This window comes from Chelonoidis abingdonii, chromosome 1 (genome assembly GCF_003597395.2).
Source record: "Chelonoidis abingdonii isolate Lonesome George chromosome 1, CheloAbing_2.0, whole genome shotgun sequence".
Taxonomy (NCBI): domain Eukaryota; kingdom Metazoa; phylum Chordata; order Testudines; family Testudinidae; genus Chelonoidis; species Chelonoidis abingdonii.
Genome location: NC_133769.1, coordinates 358,383,031 through 358,405,623, shown reverse-complemented (window position 1 = coordinate 358,405,623; position 22,593 = coordinate 358,383,031). Strand labels below are relative to the sequence as shown.

At 46.1% G+C, this 22,593-nt stretch overlaps 1 protein-coding gene across 4 annotated transcripts; it reads left to right on the top strand.

The window, feature by feature from the left end:
• The first annotated feature begins 515 nt into the window (after positions 1-515).
• On the top strand, positions 516-20,393 carry LOC116822103 (HLA class II histocompatibility antigen, DR beta 4 chain-like). Of its 4 annotated transcripts, none has more exons than XM_075061797.1 (6): positions 516-620; positions 10,421-10,453; positions 14,833-15,099; positions 16,134-16,415; positions 17,373-17,483; positions 19,476-20,199. In XM_075061797.1, the coding sequence occupies exons 3-6, from the start codon at positions 14,880-14,882 to the stop codon at positions 19,556-19,558; spliced, it is 696 nt and encodes a 231-aa protein (XP_074917898.1). In that variant the 5' UTR covers positions 516-620; positions 10,421-10,453; positions 14,833-14,879; the 3' UTR covers positions 19,559-20,199. The 4 variants fall into 4 exon arrangements, with proteins under 4 accessions (XP_074917898.1, XP_074917899.1, XP_032631618.1 ...); XM_075061798.1 differs by lacking the exon at positions 516-620 and adding an exon at positions 2,210-2,308; XM_032775727.2 differs by lacking the exons at positions 516-620; positions 10,421-10,453; positions 19,476-20,199 and adding exons at positions 14,450-14,610; positions 20,248-20,393.
• Positions 20,394-22,593: the final 2,200 nt, after the last annotated feature.

The following is a 22,593-nucleotide window of genomic DNA, read 5'->3' as shown; positions in this document are numbered from 1 at the left end:
TCCAGCGTCACGCACACACACGTGACCCCTCGTAGCCAAGGTTGCCGCAAGAGGGCAAGATGAGCCTATCAGGAGGCGGGGCGATGTTCGGAAGTACCCGCTGTAGGCGCAAGGTGCTCTGGGAATTGTAGTTCGCGACTCAGAGGCCGGGTGGCAGGCGGCGCAGCCCTGGGCTGGTGCCAGAGCCGGGCGGGGGTGGAGTTAGCTTTGTACAGAGCGGGGTCGGGTTACGTACTGCGGAGAGGAGCCGTATTATACAAACCAGCTACTTTATATGCAAATTATATGTATTATGGTGAGGTAAGATAATGACGCGGGGTTCGGGTTTGTGGAAATGACGGGCCCGCAGAGGGGCGGCGCCTCGGGCTCGGGACTCCCGAGTCCTGGTCCTAATCCTAATCCAGAGCCTGGGTAAGGGGCCGGGCTCAGAACTCCCGGGTCCTGGTCCTAATCCAGAGCCCGGGTAAGGGGCGGGGCTCGGGACTCCCTAGTCCTGGTCCTAATCCAGAGCCCGGGTAAGGGGCGGGGCTCGGGACTCCGGGGTCCTGGTCCCAGCCCAGAGCCCGGGTAAGGGGCGGGGCTCGGGACTCCCTAGTCCTGCTCCCAGCCCCAGAGCCCGGGTAAGGGGCGGGGCTCAGGACTCCTGGGTCCCAGCCCGGGCGGGAGCGAGGCGAGAGGTCCTGTTGGAGCAAGACAAGAGTGAGGCCTCCTGTGTCTTATTCCCATCTAGTGCTTAGAGTGGGTAGGACTAGGAGTCAGAACTCCTGGGCTCTATTCTTGCTCAGCCACTAATCCTTGTGTAATCTTTGGGCAAGAAGACCTCATCTCTGTGCCTTCCTTGTCCGTTCTAAACCCTGGAGATTTTGGCTCTACACTTGTAAACCGCTCTGAGACCTGTGGGATGAAAGGCAGCTCTCAAGGGGCCAAGTGCTGTTAAGAGGCAGGAGTGGGACAAAGAGGGTTAAATTAAACACAAACTCCTTTTGTGTCCCACTGCTTAGCTACTTGTTCAGTCTAGTTTGTACTTCTCTCTACAGAAACTTGTTCCTCAGAGTTTTGCAAAGAAGTTCTTGTTCTGGGGGGATTCCCAGTGAGACATTGGTCTTCTTGGCCTCGCTGTTCCTGTGTCTTCCGCTTCTGAGCTGCAGTGGCTTTGGGGCTAGGTGCTGCTGAGCTGGCCATCTAGTAGAGAAACCACATGGCTCATTGCATAGACCCTCCAGGTGAAAAAAGAGTTGGTGAGCAGAGTCCCCAGCACTGGGAAAGAAGCCCCCTTGGGCTCTGAGAAAGGGGAGGAGAAAAGATTTTAATCTGCCAGCTTTGATGGTGTGCTGTTTCTCTTGTGGTGCCTTCACTCACACTAAGTGCTTCTTTTCCCTCAAGCTTCTTAGGCTGCTTTACAGCCCCTCCTCTTAATATGCCCCCAAATAGCTGATGCCCCCACATGCTGCAGAAGGCCCAGGTGAACTCAGGACTTTGAGTTTCTCTTGAAAAACCAACCAGAGGAAATAGGAATCTGGGGCAGGGGAATCAGTCTGGGGAAGGTGTAGTATTCCGATATAGCCAGTCCTGTGATCTGGCCCAACCAACCTCCCTAAGATGTCAGTTTTCCAATGCCACTGAATTTGCTGGGAGAGATGCAGGTAATGAACAAATTTTTTGAACAAATTGATTCATTAAACACTAATGACTCACCATGACCAGATGCTATTCACCCAACACTTACAAATGCACTCAAATATGAAATTGCAGAACTACTAACTGTGGTATGTAACTTATCTTTTAAATCAGCTTCTGTGCTACATGATTGGAGGATAGCTAAAGTGACACAAATTTTTTAAAAAGGCTCCAGAGGTTATCCTGACAATTACTTGGTTGAAACTATAATAAAGAACAGAATTGTCAGACACATAGATGAACATGATTTGCTGGGGAGGAGTCACCAATCTACTAGAATTCTTTGAGGTGGTCAACAAGCATGTGGACAAAGGTGATCCAGTGGATATAGTGTGCTTAGACTTTGAGAGAGCCTTTGACAAGATCCCTCACCAAAGGCTCTTAAGCAAACTAAGTAGTCATGGGATAAGAAGAAAGATCCTCTCATGGCTCAGTAACTGATTAAAAGACAGGAAACAAAGGGTAGGAATAAATAGTTTTCAGAACAGAGACAGGTAAATAGAGGGTCTGTAGGCTACTCACCTGTGTCCTGCTGTTACAGAGACCATTTCTGTGATGTCTCTCCAATGCTCCTGGATGAAAGGCAGGAAGATCCCTGCTGGCATATCCTTCATCAGCTCCTCATGATGAGGTAGAAGTTTTGCCTTAGCTCAGCCATGGGTCAGGCCAGGGCTGCCCAGAGGATTTAGGGGACCTGAGGCAAAGCGGGGGAGCTGTGTCACTTGTATTCTCCCAGCGGTAGTGCTGTTGAAGACCCACCAGGGCTCGCAGGGCCCCTGTGGGGCCTGGGGCAAATTGCCCCACTTGCTTTCCCCCTCCAGGCAGCCCTGGGTCAGGCTGGCTCAGCACTAACACTGAGTCAGGAGGCACCAATATTATTGTGTCTTTGGGTTTATGAACAGTTTTGCTGGTTAAACCTGAATAGTTGGATGATTATTCATTTATTTTTATGCTCAGATACTAGAGTGCTGAGTGCACAGGCACAGACCCTGTGGGTGCTCAGGGGCTGGAGCACCCACAGGGAAAAATTAGTGGGTCCCCGCTCCTCTGCCTACCTCCTACACTTCCTGCCACCAAACAGCTGTTTGGCGGCACTTAGGACTTTCCAGGAGGTAGTGGGGAAGAGTGGGGATGTGCGTGCTCAGGGGAGGAAGTGGAGAAGAGGCGGGGCATGGGCGGGGACTTGGGGGAAGGGGATGGGGACTTTTGGGAAGGTGTGGAATTGGGGTGAGGGCAGTGCTGGGGTGGTGCCAGGGGTGGGATGGAGTGTCCAGCACACACCGGGAACAGTAGAAGTCGGTGCCTATGGCTGAGTGCATATGAGAAACTATGTAGGATGGATGAGAAGCCTGGAGCTGCCTAAAGTCAAAGACAGGGAGAATGTGAGGAATTAACATGAACTTCAGACTCTTGAGTCAGCTCTTCAATCAGTGCACAGCTCCATTGGCTTCAGCAGAGCTATGCTGACTTATACCAGCTGAGGATCTAGGCCCTGATCTCCACTGACACTCTTGAAGGGGATTGGTCAGTTATACACAGAGGGAGATATCAACTCTCTTCTAACAGCTTCTCTGAGTGAGTGCATTAAAACCACCTCCAGCTGCCGAATTTCTCAAGAGAAAGTTGATTTTGATACGAACCCAGAACCCTGAGCCAGTCGCTTCCCTTTGTCCATCTGGCAGCTGTTAGTTAGCGTGTCTGTGACAGACAAGATTGGCTTACTGCTGAAACCAAGCTGCCTTTGCCCAAACTGCCCCAGTTCCCTAGGAAAGTGGCTCTGAACCTTTCAGGAGTCTGATTTGTCTTGCGTGCCCCCAAGTTTCACCTCACTGAAAAACCACTTGCTTACAAAATCAGACATAAAAATACAAAAGTGTCACAGCACGCTATTGCTAAAAAAATGCTGACTCATTTTTGCCATATAATTATAAAATAAATCAATTGGAATATAAATATTGTACCTTCATTTCAGTCTATAGTATATAGAGAAATATAAGCAGGTCATTGTATGAAATTTTAGTTTGTACTGACTTTACTAGTGCTTTTTATGTAATCTAGTGTAAAACTAGGCAAATATCAAGATGAGTTGATGTACCCCCTGGAAGACCTCTGTGTACCCCAGGGGTATATGTACCCCTGGTTGAGAACCACTGCTCTAAGAGAGCCTTGCCATGCATGGGAGTGGGGGCAGGAGGACCATACAGTCTGATTTCCCTCCATTTGCAATCTCTCTGCTTTGCAGATGAGCAATAATGTGGCCAGGAAATGCAGGAGCAGTGGGAGGGACTAGGATCAAATGAGACGAGGTAGAAGAGGGCAAGAATTATTTTTGCTTTTAAATAAGTATTGCTCCAACCTGGCACTAGTCTACATTCTCAGCTTTGGAGGAATATTGTCAGAATCCCGTCTCAAGATCTGTGTAGTGGCTGGAAAGGTTTCCTGTTCTTTGTGGTTTTGAGACTCAATCTCCCTGGGCCACCAAGGGTTAGAACATCCCTCTGTTCCTGCTGGAAATGAATGAGGCACAGTTCTGCACTGACACTTTTTTGCTGGATCCAACCCAGAGCAACACATGGGTTAGGAATGGACAAAATCCAGATAGCAGGGGACCTTTCTCTGGGATGAGGGAGGGTCACCTCATCTTTCTCAGCCCTCTTCTGCACTTAGGCCCCTTTACCAGGTTTTACCTCTCTGTCACAGAGAAGCCCAGAGTGAATCCTGCATGGGGCATTTTCCCTAATTTAATGTCAGGTGACCTCTCTCCTTTCACTAAAAGTTTCTTTTCTACACTCAGACTCTGCTTGAGAGAGAAGATGTATTGCCTGAAGGGATGTTTGTAAATCTGCCCCTAATTCCCTGAGAATTAAAAGGTACATATAAGAACATAAGAACGGCCGTACCAGGTCAGACCAAAGGTCCATCTAGCCCAGTATCCTGTCTGCTGACAGTGGCCAATGCCAGGTGCCCCAGAGGGAGTGAACCTAACAGGCAATGATGAAGTGATCTGTCTCCTGCCATCCATCTCCATCCTCTGACAAACAGAGGCCAGGGACACCATTCTTTACCCATCCTGGCTAATAGCCATTTATGGACTTAACCACCATGAATTTATCCAGTTCTCTTTTAAACACTGTTATAGTCCCAGCCTTCACAACCTCCTCAGGTAAGTTCCACAAGTTGACTGTGTGCTGCTTGAAGAAGAACTTCCTTTTATTTGTTTTAAACCTACTGCCTATTAATTTCATTTGGTGACCCCTAGTTCTTTTATTATGGGAATAAGTAAATAACTTTTCCTTATCCACTTTCTCCACATCACTCATGATTTTATATACCTCTATCTTATCCCCCCTTAGTCTCCTCTTTTCCAAGCTGAAGAGTCCTAGCCTCTTTAATCTTTCCTCATATGGGACCCTCTCCAAACCCCTAATCATTTTAGTTGCCCTTTTCTGAACCTTTTCTAGTGCTAGAATATCTTTTTTGAGGTGAGGAGACCACATCTGTACACAGTATTCGAGATGTGGGCGTACCATGGATTTATATAAGGGCAATAATATATTCTCAGTCTTATTCTCTATCCCCTTTTTAATGATTCCTAACATCCTGTTTGCTTTTTTGACTGCCTCTGCGCACTGCGTGGACATCTTCAGAGAACTATTCACAATGACGCCAAGATCTTTTTCCTGACTCGTTGTAGCTAAATTAGCCCCCATCATATTGTATGTATAGTTGGGGTTATTTTTTCCAATGTGCATTACTTTACATTTATCCACATTAAATTTCATTTGCCATTTTGTTGCCCAATCACTTAGTTTTGTGAGATCTTTTTGAAGTTCTTCACAATCTGCTTTGGTCTTAACTATCTTGAGTAGTTTAGTACCATCTGCAAACTTTGCCACCTCACTGTTTACCCCTTTCTCCAGATCATTTATGAATAAATTGAATAGGATTGGTCCTAGGACTGACCCTTGGGGAACACCACTAGTTACCCCTCTCCATTCTGAGAATTTACCATTAATTCCTACCCTTTGTTCCCTGTCTTTTAACCAGTTCTCAGTCCATGAAAGGACCTTCCCTTTTATCCCATGACAGCTTAATTTACGTAAGAGCCTTTGGTGAGGGACTCATAACTTTACATACAGAGTTGCCAAACATTTTTACCACGATAATAATGATCAGCAAGTTATGAGTTTTCAAGTGATACCTCACAAGGCATACTTTCTGCAAAATTATCATAATCCTGTGAAAGGGGTGAACACAGGGGGTACTGACCGTCACACCCTCCCCTGCATACAGCAACAGAAAGCACAGGAGGCTATCAAAGAGCTGAGGTTAAAGATTAACACCAGATTAATTAGTACATTTAATTAACTCATCATCAGACACTTTCAGACACCTAGGTAAGTTGCTTTAAGTGCCAGATATGAATGAGAGTCACTCTTATTTATTCTCCTGGATATGTATTGCAATTGGAATATCTGACCGTTTATCCATGTCTCCATACAACAGCTGGATCCTCCCACCAGCCACTTGCCCTTACAGCCAGTAAAAAGTAGGAAGGCTGCAGGAGATGCTTCTTGAAGAAGAGAAAGAACCATAAGGAGAAAGAGCAGATGCCCCAAATTATTCCTCCCTTTCTCTCTGCTCACGGCACCCATGACACCAAGAACAAAGAAAACAGCACTGGACTGGGAAGAGAGATCCTGACTGAAAGAAGTTCGGCCAGTAAGCCCTGATCTACTCTACAGAATTCCTTTGGTCAAACTACGTCCCTCAGGAGTATGAATAATCCACACCCCTGAGTGATGTTGTCACACCGACCTATGTGTAGACAGCGCTAGGTAGGCGGGAGAATGTTTCTCGCTGACATAGCTACCACCTCTCACGGAGGTGGTGGAGTTATTAAGCTAACAGGGGAACTTTCTCGTTCCTGAGGGCATCTTCACCAGAAGTGCTGCACCAGCAGCAGCACCAATGCAAGTTTGTAGTGCAGGACTGCCCAAAGACTGCTGAAACGTGATGAGAGAGACCTTTGCTTTGAATTTACTCTAGTTTGTTAAGTTAGGCATTAGTTGCATTTTACTTTTATTTTTCTTGTAACTAATTCTGACTTTTATGCCTCATTATTATATTCCCTTAAAATCTATCCTTTTGTAGTTAATAAGTGTGTTTGGGAAACTCCACTTGAATTAACAGGATGTGTGCATATCATTTTCTATTAATAAAATGATGGATTTTATATGACCTTGTATCGTCCAGGAGAGAGCTGGGCAGTACAAGACAGAGATTTCTGGGGGAAGTATGAGACTGGGAATTTGCTGGTGTTTCTCTGCTGTGTAATTCATGAGTGATTGTACATGGTGCTCATACATTATAACTGTGAGTAACTTACATGCTGTAGGCTGTGTGTGAGGAGAGGTAACTCTCACCATAGGCACTGACTCCATGGGGGCTCTGGGGCTGGAGCTTCCATGGGGAAAAATTGGTGGGTGCTCTGCACCTACCAGCAGCTTCCCCCCCGGCTCCGTCCTCCCACCTCAGCTCACCTCTGCCTCCACCTCCTTTCCTGAGCGCGCCGCCATGTCCTGTTTCTCCCCTTCCCTCCCAGTGCTTGGGGAGCTGAGGAGACACAGCTGTTCATCAGTCCAGACTGTATTGGATAATGTCAACCCTCATCAACAGAAAAGATCCAATTGCTAAATATATGCTGGGGAAAAAGCTGGTAGTAGCAGAGGCTGTCACAGAACCCAGCATCACACTCAATTACAAGTGAGTTCGAAGACGATATAAAGATGTTTGTGGATGCTATCAACACATAGAGACCAGTGTCAGAAAAGAGACTACTCCAGTTACAAAAAGAAACCTTGACGCACAGGCAACAGCAGGATGTTCTACATTACATTAATAGCAGCTGGCCCAAGTATCTAAAGGACACTAAGGGAGTGACAAGAGACTACTTTGCAGTGCGTGGACAATTAAGCAAGTCAAATGGACTCATGGTTAAAGACAATGGCATCATAATTCCAAATGAAATGAGAGGAGAAATCTTAAGCCTCATCTATGAAGGACGTTAATGATTAACTAAATGCCATGGGTGGACCAACTAGCCAATGTGGTGGCAGTGCATCAGCAAGAACATAAAGAATAAAGTGTCTGTATGTGACTACTGCAGAATTAATAGACCAACACAGCACAAAGAACCTTTAATAACAACACTTCTACCAGGCAGTCCTTGGAAGAGACTAGCTGCAGATTCATGCATATTCAGAAGACATCATTACCTGGTCGTCATGGACTCTTTTTCCAGGTATATAGAAATAACTTAAAAGATATAACCTGTCCCGCTGTTATCAAGAAACTGAAGTGCACTTTTGCTCTCTTCAGTATTCCAGAACAGCTAATAAAGGACAACGGACCACAAACACTGCAACAGAATTTAAGTCATTCCAAACAAAATATTATTTTGATCGTATTACTAGCAGCCTACATTACCCATTACCAGTGAATGGAGAGGCTGAGAGAGCTGTACAGACAGCTGAGAAATTCTTACAGTGGGAAGATCCATTCCTTGCTCTTCTGAGTTACAGATCAACACCACCAGCAGCTACTGGATATAGTTCAACACAACTCCTGTTGGGAAGACAACTCAGAACTACTGTTCCAACTTTGGGAAAGAATCTGTCTCCAAGGTGGCCAGACATAAAGAGAGTAGCCAAATAGGATAAAAAAGCTAAAAAAAGCTTATGAACACTTTTACTAAAGATGTTACTCAGAGAATTGCCGGGTCTAGAACACTGGTGACCGTGTTCATGTCAATTGGATGGAGAAAAGGGACAGACAGCCCCGGCTGTCGTAAAGAAAAACAGTTCAGCACCCAGATCGTGTGTGATGGAGGCCAAGAGTGGAGAGTTCGGCAGAAACTCCCAACATCTACAGTTTGTTCTTCAGAAAACAATCAACAGAGAAAACTCTACAGACAGCAAATGCAGAACAAGAAGACGACTCGAATTCTGAACAAACCACGGCCAGTTGTTGCATCTAATGGACAGCCAGATGACCACTTTGTCATGCGCTTGGGTCATGTAATTAGAAAGCCAATACAATTCAGAGACACTTAACAGAGTGATACATACTGAACATGAAATATAGTGCAATAGTGTAAATATTGTATATGGTAGGAATGTAGAACTTAAAGGGAGAGATGTAATGGGATGTTCATCTGTATTATATTGCTCAGCCACTAGGGATAACTTTGTGTAAAATACTTTATTTGAACAACCCTCAGCCATGCCTAGCAGAGCTTTGAAGAATCTTATGATGAACACATCTGGTGTGCATAAGCAAGCTCTGTAGCCTATCTACATCTGGTACAGGAGCATGACATAGCAGGCTAAGGAGACAATGAAGAAACTGCTGTGCAGTGATGCCAGGGGTGACGTTATTGATATAAGATGGGACCATATAGAACATGATTTGCAACCAAGGTCCTGTAGTGGCACCAAATCCTATGTAAAAGGGGTCATATAAGCTGTCTAAGACCAGGTTACGGGTTACTGGTTATGATTATGCTGTCTGTATGTCTGTATCATTTTGTAGTTGAAGTTATGAATATTGGCTGTATGCTGTCTGTATTTCAAACTTGTGCTGTGAGTTGTGTTTAGCTCTGTTAGCTGCTATTGGCCCTTTAAGGAATATTCAGCTACACAATGACCCATGAGAGAGGCATATCCTTTGACCCTCAGCAGAGTATGCAGAACTGCCCATTGACTGCGACTCCATTTTGCTTTAATTTCCACAGTAAGAACCCCCAAAGAAGTGCCTTACACCTGAAAACCATAAAACAGGCTACGCCTCATCCCATCTGTCTCAGTCCTGCTTCTTACCTTCTGGAGTAACTTTGCCTTACAGCTGAAAGCTCTACAAAGACTGATACCCATCCGAGCTGGAAATGTACATCCATGAGACTGATTGAACCTGCAGTTTCCATCACTCTACCAGCCTAACTAAAACTTTGGCCATTTACCGTATTAACTTGATTTCCATTAATCCAATCTAGTCTCATCTCGTCTTTTTCATTTTATGAATAAAACCTTTAGATTTTATATTCAAAGGATTGCACAGGTATTGGGGAAGCATCTAAGTTCATATTACCTGGCTGGGCTTTCCTTGGATCCGAGCAGAACCTTTCTTTCTACTGGGATGTTGTTTTCATAACCATTCATACCCAGACGAGTAGAACTGTTGAACTGAGAAGACTGGAGTGTCTAAGTGATTGCTTGTGTGACTTGTGGTTAGCCAGTGGGGTGAAACCAAGGTCATTTTTGTCTGGCTGGTTTGGTTTGCCTTAGAGGTGAAAAACCCCAGCCTAGGGCTGTAACTGCCCTGTTTGAGCAATTGATCCTGAGTTGGCACTCTCAGTTGGGTCCCACCAGAACCGCATCGTCACACCAAGTTAAAGGAAGAGAGATCCCAGCACTGAAATGGGGGTGATGGGATTTCTGGGGAGGGGAATTGATGGGGCCCCTCAAAGGCCTGGTGATGATGGAAATGGGAACGTTACTGTAACAAGAAGGAGGTGTGTGGCGTGAGGGCTGCTGGCTTGCCAGGGCGGGGATGGGGTTGTGTTGTCTCTTGCCCCTTTGTCTTGTGCTGAGAGGGGAGGCAGGTAGTGGGTCTCGCAGAGGGAGAAGCACATGCTCGGCTCGCTCCTGGGGAAACTTGACATTGGTTCTTTCTTTGTTTGCAGGTGTCCTGTCATCTGATGTCAAAGCTTCTCAGGGTAAGAGAGCTGGCGCGGCTCCCCATGTGTGCAGCATGAGGAAAGATCCTGACACAGTAGCTGAGCTCAGATCTGTCCCCATACAGGGACGGAGCAAAAGGCGAGGCTGGATTCTCCTCCCTGGTTCTGAAGCTGGGATAGGGCTGTTGGCTGTTATAACGGATGTGCCTAAGAGCAAATAGTCCCGACTCTGCCAGCCTACCCTGCTGTGATGGCTCCCTGTGCTGTCCAGTGTACAATGGGCTGGGTACTCTGGTCCTCTCTGGGCTCTCACTACAGGGAAGCGGGGTATAAACCAGCAACTAGGGAAAGGAGCCTCATCTCTCTGGCTGTCAGCAGTTATTGCCTGCCTGTCCCCACAGCTTCCATATCTCCAGTAGGAAGGACTGGGTTCTTCCCTCTTTCATAAGAACATAAGAATGGCCATACTCGGTCAGAGCAAAGGTCCATCTAGCCCAGTATCCTGTATTTTGACAGTGGCCAGTACCAGGTGCTTCAGAGGGAATGAACAGATCAAGTAATCATCAAGTGATCCATCTCCTGTTGCCCATTCCCAGCTTCTGGCAAATAGACACCATCCCTGCACATCCTGGCTAATAGCCATTGATGGACCTATCCTCCATGAATTTCTCTAGTTTTTTTTTTTAACCCTGTTATAGTCTTGATCTTCACAACATCCTCTGACAAAGAGTTCCACAGGTTGACTGTGTTGTGTAAAGAAATACTTCCTTTTGTTTGTTTTAAACCTGCAGCTTATTAATTTCATTTGGTGACCTCTAGTTCTTGTGCTATTAGAAGGAGTAAATAACATTTCCTTATTTACTTTTTCCACACCAGTCATGAATTTATAGGCCTCTATCATATCCCCCCTTAATCATCTCTTTTCTAAGCTGAAAAGTCCCAGTTTTATTAATCTCTCCCCAAATGGAAGCTGTTGCATACCCGTAATCATTTTTGTTGCCCTTTTCTGTACGTTTTCAAATTCCAGTATATCTTTTTTGAAATGGAGTGACCACATCTGCACACAATATTAAAGATGTGGGCATACCATGGATTTATATAGAGGCAATATATATTTTCTGTCTGATTATCTATCCCTTTCCTAATGATTCCCAATATTTTTTGACTGCCGCTGTACATTGAGTGAATGTTTTCAGAAAACTATCCACAATGACTCCAAGATCTCTTGAGTGGTAACAACTAATTTAGACCCATCATTTTATATGTATAATTGGGCATTATGATTTCCCATGTGCATTACTTTGCATTTATCAACATTGATTTTATTAGCCATTTTGTTGCTCGGTCCCCCAGTTTTGTGAGATCCTTTTGTAGCTCTTCGCATTCTGCTTTGGACTTAACTATCTTGAGCAGTTTTGTATTGTCTGCAAATTTTGCCACCTCACTGTTTACCCCCTTTTTCAGATCAGTTATGAATATGTTGAATGCTACTGGTTAGAGTACAGACCCGTGGGGGACACCATTATTTACCTCTCACCATTCTGAAAACTGACCATTTATCCCTACCCTTGGTTTCCTATCTTTTAACCAGTTACTGATCCATGAGAGGACCTTCCCTCTTATCCCATGACAATTTACTTTGCTTAAGAACCTAAGGTGAGTGACCTTGTAAAAGACTTTTTGAAAATCTAAGTACCACTATATCCACTGGATCACTCTTGTCCACATGCTTGCTGACCCCCTCAAAGAATTCTGGTAGATTGGTGAGGCATGATTTCCCTTAGAAAAACCATGTTGACTCTTCCCCAGCAAATCGTGTTCATTATGTGTCTGATAATTCTGTTCTTAACTATAGTTTCAACCAGTTTGCCCAGTATTGAAGTTAAGCTTACTGGCCTATAATTGCCAGGATTGCCTCTGGAACCTTTTTAAAAATTGGTGTCACATTAGCTATCCTCCTCTCATCTGTTACAGAAGTTGATTTAAATGTCAGGGTACATACCAATTAGTAGTTCTGCAATTTCACATTTGAGTTCCTTCAGAACTCTTGGGTGAATACCATCTGGTCCTGGTGACTTACTACTCTTTAGTTTAGCAATTTGTTCCAAAACCTCCTTTAATGACACCTCTCTTTGGGACAGTCCATCAGATTTGTCACCTAAAAAGTATGGCTCAGGTTTGGGAATTTCCCTCACATCCTCAGCTGTGAAGACCGATGCAAAGAATTCATTTAGTTTCTCCACAATGACCTTTTTCCTAAGTGCTCCTTTACCATCTTGATTGTCCAGTGGCCTCACTGGTTTTTTAGCAGGCTTACTGCTTCTGATGTACTTAAAATTGTTTTTGTTACTGCTTTTTGAGTCTTTGACTAGCAGTTCTGCAAATTATTGTATGGCCTTCCTAATTATATTTTTACATTTCCTTTGCCAGAGTTTATGCTCCTTTCTATTTTCCTCAATAGGATTTAACTTCTGCTTTTTAAACACTGCTTTTTGCCTCCTACTGCTTCTTTTACTTTGTTGTTTAGCCACGGTGGCACTTTTTTGGTCCTCTCACTATGTTTTTTAATTTGGGGTATACACTGAAGTTGAGCCTCTATTAAGGCGTCTTTAAAACGTTTCCATGGAGCTTTCAGGGATTTCACTTTTGTCGCTGTACCTTTTAATCTGTTTAACTAACTTCCTGATTTTTGTGTAGTTCCCCTTTCTGAAATTAAATGCTACCGTGGTCGATTGTTGTGGTATTCTCCCCCACCCCCCGGATGTTAAATTTCATTATATTATGGTCACTGTTACCAAGCGGTTCAGCTATTTTGCCCTCTTGGACCAGATCCTGTGTCCCATTTAGGACTAAATCAAGAATCCTGTTGTGGGTTCCAAGACTAGCTGCTCCAAGAAGCAGTCATTTAAGGTGTCAAGAAACTTTATCTCTGCATCCTGTCCAGAGCTGCCAATCTGAGGATAGTTGATATCCTCCATTATTACTGAGGTTTTTTTTTATAGCCTCTCACATCTCCAAGCGCATTTCACAATCCTTGTCACCATGCTGGTCAGGTGGTCGGTAGTATATCCTTACTGCTATATTCTTATTATTCAAGCGTGAATTACTATCCATAGAGATTTTATGGTACAGTTTGGTTCATTTAAGATTTTTACTTCATTTGACTCCATGCTTTCTTTCACATACAGTGCCATTCTCTCACCAGCATGACGTGTTATGTCCTTCCTATATTTTGTATTCTGGTACTACTGTGTCCCACTGATTATCCTCATTCCACCAAGTTTCTGTGATTCCTATTATATCAATATTCTCATTTAATACAAGGCACTCAAGTTCACCTATCTTATTATTTAGACTTCTAGCATTTGTATATAAGTACTTAAAATGTCATCACTTTTTAGCTGTCTGCCATGATGTGATGTAATTGAATGGGTCTGTTTTTCATTTGACTGTTTCTCATTAGATCCTACTCTGCCCTTACCTTGCCTTGACACCCACCCTCAGAGGGGGTCAGACAAATGGACCCTCTCTATCTGATTTGAAGCTAAGCTGCCTCTCAGCCCCCTTTGCCTGGGGGTCCTTGCTGGTGTAGGGCTGATGCCAGGCATACTTCAAGCCCGCAGTCCCAGCAAATAGGACTTTCACCCCTGCCCTCCTGTGGCCCAGTGTGCTCCAAGATCACTTCTTCTGTCACGGGCTCCATGGATGGAGAGGGCCTGGAGACATCAGCCCCAGGAGAGAGAGGGCTGGATCAACAGTCACAGTATGCCAGGTGCTTTGCTGCCCATTCTGCTGTGACTGCGCTCTGGGACACTGGCTGCTGCTGGGACTCTGGGTCTGTCGTGCTCTAGGAAGTTGATTCTACTGCAAAGGAGAAGCTGACCCCATTGCTGCCTAGTGACCGATGATATGGCCCAGTCCTGAGGCTGGCTGCAGCATTGGCTGAGGGCCACCCAATCCCCTGAGTATTAGGGAACTTTCTGAGTTTTTGTGGTCAGGACTTTGTGGAGTACTTCCACTTTCAAGAGCTGGAGTGTGACAGTATTGTTAGCTTTGATCTCCCCATCAACTTTCCCCCTCTTGAACAACAATGGCCCCCGGAGGGATCCCTGGGGTTGCCAGGAACTGCTGGGCTGGGGCTCTAATAGTGGCGATAGCACTGAGAACTCACAGAGCTCATTGCACAGACCCTCCAGGTAAGCAGAGACCCCAATGCTGGGGAAAAAAGCCCTTTTGGACTCTCAGGATGGGGAACACAAAAGCTTTCCCCCTGCCCAGCTTAGGGCTCAGAGATTCTCTTACAGGATTAACACAAGGGACTAGCAGATGGAGGTGAGAGGGGAGGGTCCAAGGATGGGGAAAGGCTGCAGCAGAGGTGGGTGGAGATGGGTTCCTGACCTGCTCCTCTCTCCTCTCAGAGCATTTCCTGCTGCAGGAGAAGTCTGAGTGTCACTACACCAATGGCATGCAGCAGGTGAGGTATCTGAAAAGACTAATCTGGGGCCAGCAGGAGATCTGTTACTATGACAGTGACTTGGGCTTCTCGGTGGCCTGCACAGAACTGGGTCGCCCAATCGCGGAGTATTGGAACCGGCTGGAGTGGCTGAGCTACTTGTGGGCTTCAGTGGAGAAGTTCTGCAGTTATAACTACAGGAGATTTAAGAACATCACTGTGGGTAGGCGAGGTGAGCTGAAGGGGGAGGAGACCAAATTGGAACTGGGAACTTTGGGTCAGCCCCCGCATCTGGTGCTGTTATATTTGCCTCTCTCTATGCACTCCCTACCAGGCGGCAATTGGGCATCAGTGGGGCTGGGTTTGAACTTGCAGGGGCAGAGGGGGAGTCGGAGGACGGAACTGGAGAAGACAGAATCTTTAGGACTGAAGGAAATAATTTGGGTGAGCCCCACAGACAGGCCAGGATCCCAAAGCTCTACACATGGTCCTCCCCATCCTGCCAGCTCCTCTGGCAGTAGGCACGCCATGGGACTGGGACTGGGACTAAGGGCAGCGGGTGAACCCCCCAACCCGGTTCCCTACCAAAGTTCTCTGCAGAAGGCACTGAGGTACCATGGGCATCCCTCACCTGGGAGATGGTGATAAGGATGGGACTAGTGTGGCAGGAAGGGGTGTCATACAGAGTACAGTTATGGCTGTGCATTTCCGGGTCAGGGCTGCTGAAGGAGAAGGAGACAGGTGGGTTTCAAGAAATCCAGATGGCCAGGACCGGTGCTAGGGTTTCTCGCGCCCTAGGCGCACGGCCATTTCGGGCCCCCCTCCTCCCCCCGCACTGATCCCGCGGCTCCGATGGAGCTGCCCCAGTCATTCCTGCGGAGGGTCCATTGGTCTGTGGCTCCGGTAGAGCTGCCACAGTCATGCCTGCGGGCAGTCCACTGGAGCTGCGCGAGCAGCTGACCGTCCGCAGTCATGACTGCGGCAGCTCCGCCGGAGCCGCTGACCAACGGACCCTCCGCAGACATGCCTGCGGCAGGTCAACCGGAGCCGCCTGCCACCCTCCGAATAATCCTGGCGCCTTAGGCAATTGCCTAGGCTGCCTAAGCGGTAGCACTGGCCCTGCAGATGGCGTAGACTTGAGCTGCCCCCCTTTGGTCCCATTCCCACCCATGTCCCAGCAAGGAGCAATTTCTGATAGGACAGAGAAGAGGAAGGTGTGTGTTCTGTGTCTGGGCCCCTTCACCAAGGTCTCTCTCTCACACACAGTTAAGCCCAGAGTGAAAATTTCTACCCTGAAAGCAGAGTCTTCCCACCGCCCCAGCTTGCTGGTTTGCTCTGCAACAGGGTTTTATCCTTCTGAGATAGCGACCAAGTGGTTCAAAAATGGGCAGGAGGAGACAGCTGGAGTTGTATCCAGGGAGCTGCTACATAATGGAGACTGGACCTTCCAGACCCAGGTGATGCTGGAAACAAAACCAAAGAGGGGAGATATCTACACCTGCCAAGTGGAGCACGTCAGCCTGCAAACGCCCATCACCATGCAGTGGGGTAAGAGACTGACATTGGGGCAACCCCTGAGGATGCCTTGGGGTCACTCCTAGCTTTATGGAGACAACTAGAGGCTGGCCATGAAGCAGGCTGTGATGGGATGTGTGCCCCATATGTGCTGTGAGAAGGTTAATATGGGCCCGAGAGGCCAATTAACCCACCTGCTTGTACCTGTTCAGGTAGGCCAGGCCTAATTGGAGATAAAGCCCAGCTGGATTCTCCTTCCCCTCTTCCTCTTCCTCTCCCTCCATAAAGAGCTGGGTGAGCCCAGTTGAGAGAGGCTGGGCTGGGCTCACTCTGGGGAGCAGTCTGAAAGAAGGCTGAGCAGAGCAGGTGAACTGGAAGCAGGGACACTGCTGGGCTGCAGCCTGCCTGAACCCTGAGCAGGGGTGCTAGAACCAGGAGCGCTGTGGGAGCAGCAGTACCCCTGACTTAAGTGGTTTCTGTCATGTACAGGGGTTACAGTTTGATTCAATGGTTTTCAGCACCCCTACTATACAAATTGTTCCAGTGCCACTGCCCCTGAGTGAGGGAAGGAGTGTGCCAGCCCCTCAAAATGGGGTTTGTTGGAGGCATAGGAACCTGGGGTGCAGCATGGGGAAAAGACTGTAGCACTCAGTGCATGCCTGGGAGGAAGAGGTGGCCTGCTGAGTCCAGCTAAGATGAAGGTTTGTTTCCACGTTTGTTAGACTTTTGTAAAAGACACTGAGGCCCCAGAAGGGACTGGACTCTGTATAGTGATCTGGCTGGAGGGCCAAGTCATTCCTACAGTTGGAGAAGGCCAAAGGAAGGTGGGGGAACGGAAGTAACAGGTGCTGCAGTGTAACAGCCATCCAGACCGGGGCACAGTGCCCCACATACCTACTTGCTCAGACGCCTCAGTAAGACAACAAAGATACTGTAAGGGAAATCAGAGTCCAGGCTGAGCCCTAGTCCTCTGTGCTCCTCTTTTGGCAGTGGCACAGCCTGACTCTGCCAAGAGCAAGATGTTCATTGGAATTGGGGGCTTCGTAGTGGGGTTGATCTTCATGGTGCTGGGACTTCTTGTCTACCAGAAGAATAAGAAAGGTGAGTTGCAGGTGAATGAAGGAGGTGAAATGTGTCCCCAGTAAAATGGCCTGATAGTCTTTAGGATTTCACTATAATTTAGATTTAACAAGACAGTTAACTTGAATTTCAAGGACATTTCGGATGTTTAGGGCCTATGCCAACACCTATTGAAGTCAATGGCATTTTAAATGACTTCTACAGACATTGGATTGGGTCTTCAGTGAGTAGAGACCTTTCCAGGAACCATTTGGGCCATCTTTGGGCCTTGGAAGATCAGTCTCCGACCTGGTATAGCTCTGAAACGGGCCATCTGAATTCTGGGCTATGGTGGTGGTTACTTATGGCAAATTCTCCACTTCTTCCCCACAGACTCTTGCAACATCAGTTTGTTGCAGACTGTTTGTAGTTTTGGATATAGATACATTCATATTTATGTATAAAATTATTAAGTAACCTCTCCTTTAAAATCAAAAGAAACCAAACCCAACCAAGAAGCCTATGAACTCTTGACTCCAAAGTTTTGGTTGGTTGTTCTTGCCAACTTCTCTTTCATCTCAGTACACTAACATAAATTTAAGTTCTTTCACTTTAAAATGAACTAGAACGACTGGTTTAAAATCCTAGTGGTAGGGTCTCTCACACAAGCACTCACAAGCTTTCTCCAGCCTAAGCCTGTCCAATGACTCTCTCTTTTCTTAAACAAGCAAACTTAGCAGGTTCTTCATTCTTGGTCTATTTCTCTTAAGACCGGGGGTCCTCGGCCCAGGGTTGTGACCACCAAGTGTCAGGGTGTTAGGACTAGAGCTGGTTGGTTGTCTTTGGATGAAACAGTTTCATTGACAAATGCTGATTCACTGGACCAAAATGTTTTGTCATACCTATTATAGAGTCTGTGAAACTTTTGTCGAAACACGGGCCGATTTAAATTGAAAACTTACAGAGGTTCCAGGATCCACAGCCCTGACAGCGAGCCTCTGAGCCCCCAGACACTCAACTGGAGACTGGCAGGTTCCGTGCAACACAGCAGCTGGCCTGCAAGTGCCCAGCTGGAACCAGGATTCTGGGGGATGACTGGCTCTCCGCAGCACAGCAGCAGCAGCTGTCGCCACCCTGGGATCCCTATCTGCAAGCAGGATTCTTGCCTCTGCTAGGCTCCCAGCTCCAGGGCAGGGAGGCTACCAGCAGTGAAATTGTCTTATATAGGTGCCTATTACCCCCCACCCGCTGTCCCAGTTTTTCGCACTTGGTATCTAGTCACCCTACCTTGGGATAAATGTGCTGTAGGAATGGAGAGAGGGGCAGAGAGGATGTTGGTTGAGTTGGCATTGCTTCAGCGGCCCTTATTTGGGCCCCTCTATTGTCTCCTCTTATCTCCAGATCCTTTATACACTCAGGCTCTAAGGCCATGTCTGCAATTACAAAATTATGTTGACCTAAGTTACATTGGCATACAGCCACCACAGTTATGAAATCGCTTGTGCGTGTGCACAGCTGGATCCTTGTGTTGGTGGTGCACGTCCTCACCAGGAGTGCTTGTATCAATTGTATTGTCAGTGTGGGGAATTGTGGGACAGCTCCTGAAGGCCAGTAACAGTCAACATAAGCAACACATTGTCTACACTGACATCGACTGTGACCGTGCCACTCAGGGAGCTGGGTATTACTAAATCGATGTAGTGAGGCCCTTACGTCAGCGGGAGCCAAATTTAAGTGAAGATTCTTCCACAGCTAGGTCGATACAAGACAGCTTACATCAACCTAACCTTGTAGTATAAAACAGGCCAAACAATATTGCGAGGCTGGGAGTGGCGTGAGAATCAGGAGAATTTTGCTCCCTTCACTGAGGGTGAATTCGGAGTCTCCCCCAGCAGCAGAATGTCCTGATCCCTACTAGAGTATTTCCTATCCCTGAAGCTGCCAGGTAGAGTCACTGAGGAATGCCTTGGAGCCTGCAAGAGAAAATTCCCACTTGTTCCCCAGTGGTTATTTCTCTCTTCTCTTTCCACACAGGGTACCCGTGCTTGGACACTGCAGACTCTCAGGCTGCTGGGAGTGACAGGGGCAGCGCTACAGACTTACTGCTCTGTGCCTAAATCCTTCCAAGTTCTGCGAAGGGCCATCTCTAAATCTTCCCTTAACTCTCTGCATTCACGCATGTGCTATTACTCTCTCCCTTCCCCTCGCTAGCTGTTCTTCATGTATTCTTGCTCAGGTCAATACTGTGCTGCCTCTGGCAGAGAGAATCATCACTTTTCCTCAATCCTAGCAGGTTCCCTTCCTGCCAACTTTTCCTGCTGCCCCGCCCCAGATTTAACTGCTCTGCAGTTAAAGAACCGAAGTCTTGCAGATCTGAGATTGTCCCCCAGGGGCTGATTTCATGCAAGCTGTTGACTTGGGGACTCTCCAGTGGAAGGGGAGGGAAGGATCCAGCTGTCATATGGAGCTGAGGATGGATGTCCAGCTCCTCCAAGTGCACCACATACCCAGACAGAAAAGAGGGGAATAAATAATAATGTTTCTAACTAATGCTTTGCACTTCGAGAAATTTTATCTAAAGGTCTGAAAGGATTTTAATAACTGAGTTAATTAAAAGTTCTAATTCACCTGGGGTTAATCTTTAATTTCATGTGTTTGGTAACTTTCTGAAACAGATCTGAAGAAGTGAGGCTTTTTACCCACGAAAGCTTATGCCCAAATAAATCTGTTAGTCTTTAAGGTGTCACCAGACTTCTTGTTTTTGTGGATACAGACTAACACGGCTACACCCTGATATTTGAAACAGATCTGTGATTCTGTATATCCTGACACCCACCCTTTGGCTAATGGAGATTGTACTGTACTCAGCTGATGAGCAGAACATGAACACCTACATAGAACAACATATTAAAGAGATAAAACCTTCCCCAGGTAACTAACAACCCATGAGATTATAAACATGGAGAGATGTTTACACTCTAATTTGCCTTTCACTGTCACTGCTGGTTTGTTCTTGCTGCTGCTTTTACTCCTGGCAACAGCCTCAGTCAACATAAACACTGAAACTAGGCTGCTCAGTCTCAGATCCTGTCTCTAACTAGGTTCACTGTGTGGTTCTCATGCACAAATCTGCTGTTGTACTTACCTTATGGTTTTATCCTGACACCCATCATAGATTTCATAGAATTTTATGCCAAAAAGGACCATTAGTTCTTCCAATATGATCCCCTGTATACATTTTATATATATCCCCCTGTATTGAGCCCAAAGACTTTAGTTGGACCAAAGCATTTCAGTCCTCAGGAGAATAAACTGTTGTATGCCTGTGACACGTTGGATCACAGAAATCCCCTTGGGGACTGTCACCTGACGTGCTGAGATGACTTCTGAGCCTGTTTTCCCTGGCAGCTTGGGACTTCAGTGCCCTGCTTGGTTGAGTCAGACACACTAGCCTGCTACAAACACAGACCCAGGTCTGAACCATGTCCCCCAAAAGCTGCAGGCTTAACTGAAAACAGCTTAAGAAGTGTTCCTGTCTTCAGCACTCAGATACCCAACTCCGAATGGGGTCCAAACGCCAAATTACCCGGTGTAAAGCTTATTCAGGGTAAACTCATAAATTGTTCACCCTCTATAACACCGATAGAGAGATATGCACAGTTTGCTCCCCCCCCAGGTATTCATACATACTTTGGGTTAATTAATAAGTAAAAAGTGATTTTATTAAATACAAAAAGTAGGATTTAAGTGGTTCCAAGTAATAACAGACAGAACAGAGTGAATTACCAAGCAAAATAAAATAAAACACACAAGTCTAAGCCTAATACAGTAAGAAAGTGATTACAGATGAAATCTCACCCTCAGAGATGTTCCAAAAAGCTTCTTTTACAGACTAGCCTCCTTCTAGTCTGGGTTCTGCAATCACTCGCACTGTTGTGGTTACTGTCCTTTGTTCCAGTTTCTTTCAAGTATCCTTTGGAGGTGGAGAGGCTATCTCTTGAGCCAGCTGAAGACAAAATGGAGGGGTCTTCCAGGGCTTTATATAGTTTCTCTCTTGTGTGTGGAAACCCCTCCCTCCACCTGTGTAGAATCTCCTCTACATGATGGAGTTTTGGTGTCACCTGGGCAAGTCACATGTCTACAGGAATGTTCCCAGGAAAGCTCAGATGTGGATTGGCGTCTATCAAAGTCTATTGTCAGATTAAGTGTTTCGTGACTGGGCACTTACTGAGAATAGTCTTTTCTCAAGAAGCTGACCAAATGCTTCACTGAGGCTGCTTAAAATCAAACTAGTACACAGCCAATATTCGTAACTTTGAATACAAAAATGATACATGCATACAAATAGTATGAATATATTCAGTAGATCATAACCTTTGCAGAGATACATTACATGTCCTATGTAGCATAAAACATATTCCATTCATGTCATATTTATTCATAAGCATATTTCTATAAAGCATTGTGGGGTACAACATCACAGTGCCATTGGGAAAAAACAGAAGAGACAGTGGTGCCGAACTCACAGTGATAAACCAAAACCTGGATTTCAGGCCTCTGTGACTTGGCAGTGTCCCAGAATGAACGAACACAGGATAAAACCCAATGACTCTTTGAAAAGTAGCATCCCTAAGGTTAAACCTACAAGGAGCCTGGTTGCACCTTAAAGACTAACAGATTTATTAGGGCATACGGTTTCGTGGATGAAAAACACACTTCTTCAGCTGCATGGAGTGAAAATTACAAAACCAGGCATAAATATATATTGGCACATGAAGAGAAAGGAGTTACCTTACAAGCGGAGAATCAATGTTGAAGGCCAATTTAGTCAGGGTGGATGTGGTCCACTGCCAATAATTGAGGTGTCAATACCAAGAGAGGGAAAATTGCTTTTGTAGTGAGCCAGCCACCCCCACTCCTTATTCAAGCCCAAATTCATAGAATACCAGGGTTGGAAGGGACCTTAGGAGGTCATCTAGTCCAACCCCCTGACAGATTTTTACCCCAGTTCCCTAAATGGTCCTCTTAAGGATTGAACTCACAAGCTTGGGTTTAATAGGTCAATGCGCAAACCACTAAGCTATGGTATTAAGTTTGTAAATAAATTGTAGCTCTGCAGTTTCTCTTTGAAGTCTGTTTTTGAAGTTTTTTT

Coding starts and splice junctions, on each gene's coding strand:
- LOC116822103 (XM_032775725.2), top strand. CDS start 14,505: ATGGCCCCCGGAGGGATCCCTGGGGTTGCCAGGAACTGCTGGGCTGGG. Junction 15,100..16,133: donor CATCACTGTGGGTAGGCGAG/GTGAGCTGAAGG, acceptor TCTCACACACAG/TTAAGCCCAGAGTGAAAATT. Junction 17,484..19,475: donor CTACCAGAAGAATAAGAAAG/GTGAGTTGCAGG, acceptor CTTTCCACACAG/GGTACCCGTGCTTGGACACT.